The 12,255-nt window shown below is 37.2% G+C and overlaps 1 protein-coding gene across 8 annotated transcripts in view; it reads right to left on the minus strand.

Annotated features, from left to right (window-relative positions):
* The window catches only part of QTMAN (queuosine-tRNA mannosyltransferase), a 386,232-nt gene that overhangs the window by 283,452 nt on the left and 90,525 nt on the right, over positions 1 to 12,255 (minus strand). For all 8 annotated transcript variants that reach the window (XM_078070752.1, XM_078070750.1, XM_078070751.1 and 5 more), the window contains one exon: positions 6,261 to 6,324. Coding sequence is in view for 2 of the 8 variants with exons in the window: in XM_078070745.1 (XP_077926871.1) it covers positions 6,261 to 6,324 (64 nt within the window). In the remaining 6 variants the exon portion in view is untranslated. The remainder of the gene's footprint in view (positions 1 to 6,260; positions 6,325 to 12,255) is intronic.

A 12,255-nucleotide genomic window follows, 5' to 3' on the forward strand; every position in this document is an offset into this window, starting at 1 on the left:
AGAACTGGAAAGATTCATTAATTTCAATCACCATCAGCTCCATAAGGCACATATACTTTTTCTGCCTTTTTTGTTCAAATATATTTCACTGTGGCCATTCAAAAGGAAATTACACATTCCAATAACATTTGAGTTCCTCTCAGTTACCCTTTCAGTGGTTCAGGGTAATGATAGAGTAAAGAATCATGCTCTTCACAGGCTCTCCTTTTTTTCCCCCCACTCATTTGGTTGAATTTCAGCACAAATCTCTTGTGCCAAAAAGCAATGGGTAATGTCTAATGCTCTTCTCTAACAGTAGCTTACTTTGGAGGGAAGGGGAGTGAGAGTCAGGAGAAATCATCTCATTCCCAGCTTTTAAAGAGTCTTAGCATATGGGATAAGCAATCTCTTATCCCATTTTCCTAAAATAGAATTACGGAACTATAATAGGTCAAGCGGGGAGGGGGACGGAAGGGGAGATGAAAAGGAATTAGAAACTTTTCAATAATCTCTGAGTAGGGGTAATGGTTATAAGGATGAAATTATTGAAAGTTCTAGCCCTAAATTCTCACTGAAATCAGTCAAAACAAACAAAAAAAAACCTATATTCATAAAACCTGGGGCTTATATATATTTTTGGCACTGTTCCTAGGTAGAAGCTTCCTCTGTAAAACAGATAAGAGCTACATTCTCTTCTTCATGAGACTGCAAGAATGGGATAAATGAGGATAATAAGTATAGTCAGATAACATAAATTCCTTCATTTTAAAGCCAGCATTCAAAGGCAATCTCGGACAATCCATAGGAACTCAAAAGCATATTCAGAGAATGATAAGCCTCCTTTGTTTATATCATCTCAACTTCAATTTCATCTGCAGTTATTTCCTTTAAAACAAGTATTTCTGGGGCCCTTACATGATATGAAGTCCTTTTTCTCAGGCCCATTTTTATTTGGTTATCTTTTTAGGTGCACTAAAGATTGAGTTTACAATAAACTGAACAGACAGCGTACAAAAGGCTTTTAGAACTATACCATATGGTCCAGGGAAGGGAACAATCTGGACGATCCCCATTTCAATCTGCAAGCTTGTCCACCTCTATAACACATTATACCACTGTAATAAAATATTAAGATGGAAACGTAAAAGCGAAAATAGTCTATCTTTAGCATTACCAGGCCACCACACTTCTGAGAATTTACTGATAAACTTAATAAACATTTACTTTAATTTATACTCTGGAATTTTGGTATGCAACACCAGGCATAGAAACCTAGGCCACTATTCACTAGAAACAATATTTCGGCAGGGATATGTGTGGGTATTCAACTTATGCTTCAGAAATTTGGAAGGAAAAAGAAAACAAAACACTTTTACAGGGGGCATATTGGCAGGGGCTGATGTAACAGATGACACATTCTTGGAAATCAAATAAAAGCAATAGGGAAATACCCATTGCTGCCTGGTGAAGGCCTAATCACATGGACACAGCTGGAACCAATGTAGATCATTCATTAATAAAACTGTATTGTAGTAGCACTTTTTGATGCATTTCAATTGCTGCTGTAGCCAAACCTCTGAATTTCTTTGTTTGCTTGTTTGTTGCATTTCTTTGTTTTAATGGGAAATACAGGAAGATTTAGGGCAGAGGAAAAAGGAAAAAACAAAAAAAAAAAACCACCCTGCTCTCATGCTAAAACTGAGACTAGCTCAAAAAGCTAAATGTCACTTTACCTTGCAATGTACTTACACTATCAGCAGCTTAAAATATGCAGTGTAAACCTGAAAAAGGGGGAACTCATATGGTACTATGGATAAAAAGTGAGCAGTGTGAGATGCCACAGAAAACATATGACATAGTTGTGACAGTATTCTACGGAATGATAATATGTCGGGCAGGGGGAATTAAAATGTATCAAAAATTAGAGGGGGAATCAAACAACTGAATTAGCACATACACTTTCATGCAATACTCTCTAATGAAATTTAACACTGAAGTGTGTACCATATGCGTAAGGAAAGAGGACTAATATTTAAACTTAGAAATCAATATCTTACATGTTACCAATATTTGATATCAAATAAAATATTCAAACCACCTACTCAGGAATAAGGTTCAAAACCTGTACTGATATTCAGATGAAGTAAAACACCATTCATAATTATAAACATGATATTTAATATAATAAAATAAAATCCTAGTTAAAATAATAAATTTAGTATTTATCCAACCTTGCCAGCATCCCTCAATAAAGCTATTTTTCCATGTTGCTACAAATATGATTAAGTTACTATACAGTAATTCCTACAAACTGTGTAACATCAAGCTATAAAGATTAAACAAAACTGTAAAATTTATTACCTACAAAAATAAACAACTCAATAGCATTTACCAAAACAACAACAGCAACAACTGCTCAAACACTCAAACATCACAGATCTTAAATATATTTCTACTATGCCTCTGTGTATAGTTAGAATAAACAAATAAATACAACGATTCATGTTGCAATTCCTAAGTCACTGAAAGATATGTTCCTACCGCAGAAAAGACAAAGGGCTTAATTGCAAATAAAAATCATACCACTGGAGAAAATGTATTTAAAGTTGATGCATAGTATTTAATATGCAATGAACATTATTCAATATATGCGAACACAGAGAATAAGTTTTTGGTCTCTATTTATCACACCTTGGCACAGCGGATTCAAGACAGTCATGCACTTAACGGGACCAAGAGAAAAAAGTTTCACTGGCTTCCCTTCTAAAAAATGTCGTAATTCTGAAACATAAAATGTTGACCTAAAGATTTAATTGATATAACTTAACAAGCATCCCACCCAGATTCATCTTAGCTACTCAACAGAAATAGGCACTTAAATAGAAGTTTTAAAAAAACAGCATGGGGGGGATAGAGAATTGTAGCATTTATTAACATGTGCATTATACATACAAAGCAATATGAGTACTTGTTTGTTTTGTTAAATTAATGAGCCAATATGTTGCTGAACCTGTCTTGAGAATGAGAGAAAATAACAGGTGAGTTTATTTAATGCATAATTCTCCTATACCTGTTTTACAAACCCTTTTCATGATTTTAAAGCATTTTCTAAATTAAAAATAAATCTCTAGGGGAAAAAAAACAACTCTTAGATTGTACAAGTTGATCTTAATGTATCCATAAAAATCAGTCAAAATAATATAAATTGCCTCCTTAGAAAACATATTCTGCCTATTTATTCTTATCTTGATTACAAAACACTGATTTTTAAAATAGACCACTTGAAAGTCAGTCATTTGTTTTTGCTTAATACAACAGAAAACACATTTACATTTTGAGGAACATTCTACGAAATTTCATAGAATGCTTGCTCATAGTGAAAACCTAGTCTCCTGCTCAAATCATCACTTAAAAATCATAATGCTACATTTTCACACCCCTTGTAATAATAGGTCACTAGCTATAATTTAGAGAGAATTGGGAAACCTAAAAACATGGTGCTCTATCTTGCATTTTCATTTCAAAGGAAAAAAATTTAAATACACATCTTTATATTTCACGGAAGTTCATTTGCTCACCCAGCAACACTTATCAGACATTCTAAAAATGAGTATTCAATCTGCAAAAGCTATGAGCTGACCTTGAGTTTTAGACAAAAACAGAAAACAATGGCAGACGTTTGGTCTCGACAAGAGATATCTTGGCTTAAAGATCCATATAATACAAGCAAGTATCATTCAAGAGTTTCCATTCAAATAATAAGCTATGAAGGAAGACAAGATTCCAACCAATCAAAAATACTATGTCAACATGACCAAAGTTAGCAATATTCAGAAGGGTTTTCTGAAACGTGTGGCAAAAATGCAACTGTGAAGAAAATCTCTAAGAGCTGGAAAAGGGAAATCTAAACACAAGCTTCTAGAAGGAACAATGCCATTTCGTAAATGTGGAGGTTGTGAGGAGAATGATGTTTCTATTTAAGAAATATTGTTTGTGTTTTTTTACAATGGTGTTCTACGTGAAGAAAGAGGAAAACGAAGGAAAAGAAATGGGATAAGGAGGACTAAGGCTGCTTGCCTTCCTTCAGTGGTGCTGGGAGGGTAGACCCTCTGCCTCACGAAAACCACTGCCAGAACCAAGCTACACAAAACATTTTGGCTGCCAGCCTAGAACAGTGCCAGGCTGTTTTTTATTTTGTGCTAGACTCCCTCAATTGAGACAGTGTGGGATTGTCACTTTGATGCACATAGAGAACAAAGAATAATATAGCACGGGGCAGGGGGAGGTGGATTTTTCGCCTCTTAAAGTCAGGTTAGCATTTTGTTATGTTTGACAAGTCCTGAAAAGACTCAAGAAACAAAAGTTATGCTGAAGAATCTATCATTTGCCTAAAGAAATTAGCTTGAGTACAATATTGTCAGCAGTTGAAAGCCACATGAGAGATTAACATTTTTTAAAAATCAGACTTAAAAGGGGTCCAGGTACATACTTACCTGTTTAAGAAGCCAGAGACCAAGCAATATGTGATTCACAATCACATGATCTTGTCTAAAATCTGATAGATGAAGGAAGGCCATAAAATCAGGTAAAAATAAAAAAAAGAACTAATCTAAGTGTTATAATTTTTAGGTCACTATTCAGAGGCAACTGTGTCAGCTGTAATTCTGACCTTGATTTCTCCAAACTTAAATAATCTGATGAAGAGATTATAACAGTAGAATCGGACTATTTTATGCCTTTACAGGGAAAAAGGTGATAAATGATCAAAAATGTTTAAAGGATTAAACCACAAATCATCTAGAAAGTTGCCACAGACACAAACAGGAAAACCGTCTCTTCTATCCTATTCAATTCTGTACTAGAAGCAAAGCTAACACAAATGAGAAAGCCAAGTGTGTGCTCTTGGAAGCCTCAACTAAATATACTACCTGAATCTGGTGACGAAAAACACCAATAAGCCATTAGCTCCTAGAGGTATGACCCTTTTCTCTCTAATGCACAAGATAAGTAGAGGTAGAAGTCCATTTTCTACAAACCAAATGAAAAGAAAAAATAAACTGGGACAAGCCCAGATCCCATGCTGGCATATTTTACACTAAGCTCAGCACCATCTAGAAGCAGTATGCTTCTCCCTGCCCGTCAGGACAGGAAAAGAGTTGTGAAACTAATGCAGCAGTGATAAATAGCACCAAAGGTCCACTAGTCCCTTCCTCCTGCCCATCTCCACGGAATCAGCTGCTAAAAGAAGACCAACGACTGTTACAGAAATAGCAAGAACTAAAGCACTTGCCTCAGATGTTACAGACAGAGGCGCGGAGCGTGACCACCTGAACTTATCTAATTTCCAACAAAATGATCCCCCGCCCCGTTTCGCTCATGGCCACAGATTCTGATAGCAAGTCATCAATGTTGGGAAAGGCGGTGGTAGAGGGAGAATGTGGAAAAGAAACCGGGTGAGAACAGTGGCCAAACCTCAAACAACACACAGTACATGCTTCTCATTATTCAAATTAGTGCTGTGCATAACCCTTTGGGAGGACAAAACCTGTGATAAAGGTTTCAGGTACAATGATTTACTCTGGGTGGCAAGGGCCAGTCTGCCATAGAATCGAAAAATGCATTATTTTGCTCCTCACTCTTCTCCTTTCCCATTTCCTCTCTTCCGTTTGGGATATACCGATGATGCTATCACTGCATGGGACACTGATAGTTGTAGGCAAGGCATTCATGTCTTGCCAAAGTGGCCCAAAGACTGATGCCTGGCTGGCTTTAGTTCAACAAGGAATCTGATGCAAAACCAGGAAGTAAAAAGAACGAAAGGTGTAGAAGAAGCCAGGCGACAACACGTTTTTTCTGTTTATTAGTGATGCAGATGAAATAGGGGGAAATCTAGAAAAAGCCACCAAGCTGACTGAATTACAAAGAAAGATTAAAGGAGTTAAATGTGTATAACTTGGCTGACAACCAAGGAACAATATGAGAGCTGTCCACAACTCTCCAAAGTATATACATAAAAAGAAGAGCAGGGAATTTTTATCTGCTATAGAAGTGTGAATATATGAAATAACAATGAGATAAAATTAAAATAAAGAAAATTGACTTCAAGCAGCAGACGAAGTAATCTGGTAAAACTTAAGAATGGCTGCTTCCTTCTCTTTAGAAATATTTGTCATCTCACTGACCCACCCTGCAGTAAAGAAAGAAGAGATGATAGGAAATGGCCACATACTGACAGAGGACTGAATCAATGGAAAAATTAAAACAAAGTCCCATTTGCTTACCTGATGATCCAGATGTACTGATTTTTCTCTTTACATATATCCAATCTGGCTAATGCAGAGGTACCTATGAGATCAAAGGACATAATTAAAATGTTATCTTCAAAATAACCCCAGCCTGAATTCTGAATCCTGACCTGGATAAGAGTTTACTTGAATGACCCAATAGTCTGATTCTGGGATATTCCAAGATGGGAGACGAACCTCCAAGGAGAGAGATGTTTTGAGTCTTAACTAGTAAGACCTTCCCCCTCGCCCCCCACCAATCTTTCCAAGGTTTCCCAAATCAATTCTAACTCAAAAACAAGAAGAAGAATTCAGATTAGAGGTCCTTAACCTTGGTATGTGGGTGAATTTTAGGAGTCTATGCACTTCTGAATGATATATGTAAAATTTGTGGGTTTATGTAAATGGATGTCTCTCTGGAGAGAAGGTCAATAGTTTGTCAGCTTTGCAAAAAGTTCCATAATCCAAAAAACTGTCAAGAACCTCTGCTGAGGGCAGTCTAAGATCTCAGAGCCGGGTTGGAATGCACATGGATAATCAGCCCAGGTCTGGGGTTTTCACTCCAGGGAAACAATGGGGGTACACAGACACTTCTGTATCTGTATCTGTATAAGAGCACTACTTTCTGTGAGAGCATCATATCAGATTTAAACTGTTACTTAACGTACACAGCCCTGTGTTCTCTGCAAGCCATGCACAGTGAAGAGAGCAAGCCCTTACCATATACCCAAGGGTAGATATTGTGACTTTCCTGTTCTGTATATATTAAAGTCAGAATCCTTAGGTATATCAATATTGACAGGGTTAAGACTAACATAGTAACTCACCCAAAAAGGATCCTATATGACAAGCAAAAAGGAAAAGCTAGCAAAGCAATAAGAAATGTGGCTCCCAGACAGACTACATAGCACAAAATCACAGGATTACCAAATGCAGCTCTTAAAAGAATTATCCTAAACAGTGGTTACAGAGTCCGAATAACCTGTATCAGAAAGAAATCAAGATGGAGAACCTTCCAGGCACCAACTATGAACAAGACAAAAACAGTTCCAGCCATAGAAAGAATCCTGAGCTGGAGTGTCACTAAAAAAGAACAGAAAAAAAAAAAAGAAAAAAAAGGATAAAAAAGATAAGGGAAAGGCTGAGAAGACATAAGTCAAGTAAAAGGAGAAAACAGAACAAAACTTTTGAGATGGCCTGTTACAAATAATGATCTTATAATATATTTTCTTGAAAAATAATTTCTTTAGACATTCACCCCCTGAGCGTCTACCAGGCACTGCACTGCTTGTTGGGAATTCAGCAGTGAACAAGACAAAATTTGCCTGGCTAGGAGTTTAATTTTGGGAAGGGGAGGAAGGATGCAGGGAGACATATACATCAGCAATATCATTTCAATACATGATATGAAAGAAATAAGATGATGTGACCGAGGCATGGGAGAATGCCCTACATCTATCTAGTATGTCACAGAGATGTTCAGTCCAATTCTCGAAGTTAGTCAGGGTCTTAGCGAATGGAGACTGAGAAAGGACCACAGGGACAGCTAGTCAAACCTCTTCATTTCAGAGACTAGGACAGGAGAGCTATTCTGGAAGACAAAGTATCACCACCTCATTATCTCCAAACATCAAAATACATATACCTAGACTGAGTTATGATTTTATGATACTGGATATCAGTACTCTGATACTCTGCCTTGAGAAGAGAAAGCCTGAGAACAAGTAACTAAACAGCATTTCTGAATCTTTTAAAAAACTGGCAGATCCCGTGCACTTTGTAACCTTAAGATGTAACACAGAACCACATTCTATCCAAATTCTTGGCAAGTTTCATTCTATTTTTTTTTAAGTCGTTTTTCCCTTCTACAGACAAATTTGATCAATTTCTGCTATTAAAGGAAGGCAGGCAGGGGGAATGTGGGGAGGCATGGTAGCCAATCTCCAAGAGGGCCCCCAAATCCTCACCTTCTGAAATTCTTGACTTTGGTAGTTCCTTCTCACTGCATGAGGGCTGGTTTGCACGAAAACCAGAATGCCCTGGAAGTGACGGTTTCTGACTTCTGAGGTTAGGTCCTAAAAGATACTCGAGCTAGCTCCTTGCCCTCTTGGATCACTCACTCTGGGTAAAGTCAGCTGCCACATCATGGGGACAAACAGTTCTATGGGGCAGTCCACATGGCCTCTTGCCAAACCACCAGAATCCACTTAACGGGGTTATGTGTGAGCCATCTTGTAGGTGGATCACCCAGGCTGCTCAAATCTTCAGATGACTGCTACCCTGGATCAATCTCAACTCCAATTCATGACAGATCAGAGCCAGAACCACTTAGGCTGCACTCCACCTCTAGCATGCTCTCTAGCTTCCTCCAAAGCTAAAAACTCCATTTCCCAGATGCATTTGCATCATGCCTTCTACGGGACCTGGATTCAAACAATCAGAAAAATCCATGTAAGACTTAGAAAACAGGAGTGAATAAGTCAAGGTGGTGACCACCTCCAATGAGATCAAATCTTATAGTGAAGGCATTTTGTTCTTCTGAGACAATCAGCTGGATAGTCTAATTAAATGATCCCTAGTATCACAGGTTCCCAAGTAGCAAGTGACAGTGGATTTTCTACTAAAATAGTGTAACTGGATGTTTCCCTTGGCTTATGTTGTTCCTAGCTTATTAATAGTCAAGGTTAGTTCCTTGGCACTTTTGTTAATTGAGTGTAACATATCCCTTTTTGCTTAAACTAGCTAGCTGTCTTCAACTTAAACTAGCTGTTGCCTATAACTAAGAACCCACTTTATCATATACAAATTCTCCTGTCTCATAATGCTTTCACTCCTCTTTCGTAATTCTGTTCCATTACTAATCCCTCTGCCTGTGCACTGAACCCTATCCATTCATGCCTTTCCTAAAAACTCGTTCCATCATTCTTCTCCTTTTCCTCTACCTTCAATCTTTTGCTCTCCACTGGTCCCTTCTCCTTCATGATTAGCACACTTCTTTCAACACTACCAACTATCCTGCCAAGATTCATAAAACAACAATATAGACCCACTGCCTTCACTTGAATTTCCAAGCAATGCTCACACTACCACAACGTGGCTTCCTTAGCCATCACTCTACAGAAACGGCCATTGCTAAAGTTTGCTCATCATGCCCTATTTTCACTCCTCACTCTGCTAGACTGTGGCATTTGGCAGTCCTGCCCACCATGCCTCCTTGAAACTCCCTTCCATTGGTTTCCAGGATGCCACCATCTAGCAGCTCTCCTCCAGTCTATGGGGTGTGTTCCCTATTTTAACCTGGCTCCTTTCCTAGGAAATCCCTAGAGCTTCATTCTTAGGGATATTATGGTTTCATTCTGTCCTTGACTTCAAGATTTCAATTATCATCTCTATATTCACTGATCACTCCCAAACCCAAACCTCTCCCATAGCTCTCTTCACACTACAAACGTAGACTTCTGTCTGCCTATTAGATGCATCCAGTTTTATCATTTATTGCAAAATATCATAAAACCCTCCGTAACCAAAGAGGACAAATTTAAAAGTAGTTTATATACTATAACTGTGCTAATACTGTAACCACTAGCCACATGTGGCTGTTGGACACTTGAAATGTGGCTAGTCTGAACTGAAATGTGCTGTTAAGTGGAAATATACACAATAGATTTCAAAGACTTGGGCGCCTGGGTGGCTCAGTCGTTAAGCGTCTGCCTTCGGCTCAGGTCATGATCTCAGGGTCTTGGGATCGAGCCCCGCATCGGGCTCCCTGCTCCGCGGGAAGCCTGCTTCTCCCTCTCCCACTCCCCCTGCTTGTGTTCCCTCTCTCGCTGTGTCTCTCTCTGTCAAATAAATAAATAAAATCTTTAAAAAAAAAAAATAGATTTCAAAGACTTAATGCAAAAATAAGAATGTAAAATAGCTCAATAATTTTACATTGGTTACATGTTGAAATTATAAGAATTTAGATACCTAAGGTTAAGTAAAATATATTAACAAAATTAAATTTATTTCTTTTCATTTGTTTAATGTGGCCACTAGCAAATTTTAAATTATTGCATTACAATTCTATTGAACAGTGCTGCTCTACACACACACACACACACACACACACACACACAAAACAACACTATGAAAAAAAAATACACACTATTCTCAACCAACAAGGGAAGGAAAGAGAATTGATTTTTTTTTTTTGATATTCAATCATCCTCACATTCAAAACTTACTATTTTATCTTGATAGCTTATAGGTTCATTCTTACTATTTAAAAGAAAAGGCTATATCCTGGAATGAAGATTTGTAACGTTCCTTAAAATATATACAAATATATTTAAAATTATGATGTTAAAACGGCTAAATTAAATCCTATAAAAATCAAATATAATCACAACTATATCATAAAAATACAAATAGCTAACATTTGATAGGCACTATGGAACAATGTTATATAATTTAATTATCACATCTCTAAAGTAGATACTGTTGAACAAAGTAAGAAACCTAAAGCAGAAAGAAGTTAAGTAACGTGCCCAAGGTCATGTTTTTAGGCCTCAAACCAGGCAATCTGGCTCCAGATCCCATACTCTCAATCAGTACCTTTTGCTGACTCGATAGAAGTAAAATTTAAAAGAAAACAGTCTCAGATGGTTCGCAGCACTCTTAAACTTACACATTCAACTAGGATCAGAAAAAAAAAAAAAGTCAAATAAAACCAAATATGAATATAAATATAAAAGCTCACAGAAAATGGAAATTTAGAAGTAAAACTAAGTGAGTGGAGGAGAGTATAAGGATGGAATAAGGAAAGAAAACACAAGGGAATCTGCTCTGAGCCAAGGATGTACAAATGAGAATTCCTCAAGAACAAGAAAGCATTACTCTGTGGACGTGAAAACAGTAAGGGCTTCAGAAACACCGCATGCCCACTGACGCTACACAGCAAAGGCAGAACTTGACACATACCCATGGAACCTCCCAGAGACTCGCATGTAATTCTGCTCCACAAAGTGCAGGGGTGGAAGGTGAGGGGCAGATCTTAAACTAATGTCAATGTTATAAAAAGCTAATAGAAATAATTCATACCTGAATAAGGCTATATAGCCTATATTTTTAAGTTTGGCATTTTTTTAAAAAAAAAACTTCCAAAATACAATGTTCACAAGGTAAGTATATAAATCAACATGTGAACAAAAATAAATAAGTAAATAGATTATATATGTCTATATGTCTCTAGAAAGATACACACACACACACACACACACACACACACACACACACTGATTAGGTGTGTATAAAGAAAGTATTAATGGACCAGGGCATAAGAGAGAGATTTCATAGCCCTTGTCACTTTTTGAATTTGAATCCAGTGAATATAGTGACAATTCAAAAGTTCTTAAGGTAATCTTAAAGTCCAAAATAAAAATAAACAAAATGATGCTGGATAGGAAAAGGTAAGGAAATCAATTTATTCATACACATATACCTGCACAGAGGGGCTCCTTGATGATAAAAGGGCTGGGGACTTCCGGCCTCGATGAAAGACTAGCACTCCATCTTCACACATCATCATTACCCCTTCTTCCATACCTCACTATCCACCACCAGAGATACACAACAAACATACATACACAGAGGACACTTTAACTGCTAGACGGTGCTGTTCAAATATTCAATCTCTGAGAGCCAGAGTACTTAAAAACATCCAAAAAGGCAGATAGACGCACTTAAAAAAAAAAAAAGTAAAGAAAATTATAGAAGCTATCAATACAGAAATATATTTTATAATTTTTTAATTTATGTTTTCTTTAAAATCCATTTGAAAATCAGAGATGCAAAAGATCGGTAATATAAAGCTTCCCCAAAGCTAGAAGTCTATCACATCATTTGCTTTAAACTTGCAAACCAGATTACCTATAGGCTCCAACCTAAGAGGGCAACCGTGAGTCCTTTTCTTTCAAATGTGAGGATGTTCTAGGACATCTGTCATCTCACT

Source organism: Halichoerus grypus, chromosome 4 (genome assembly GCF_964656455.1).
Source record: "Halichoerus grypus chromosome 4, mHalGry1.hap1.1, whole genome shotgun sequence".
NCBI lineage: Eukaryota > Metazoa > Chordata > Mammalia > Carnivora > Phocidae > Halichoerus > Halichoerus grypus.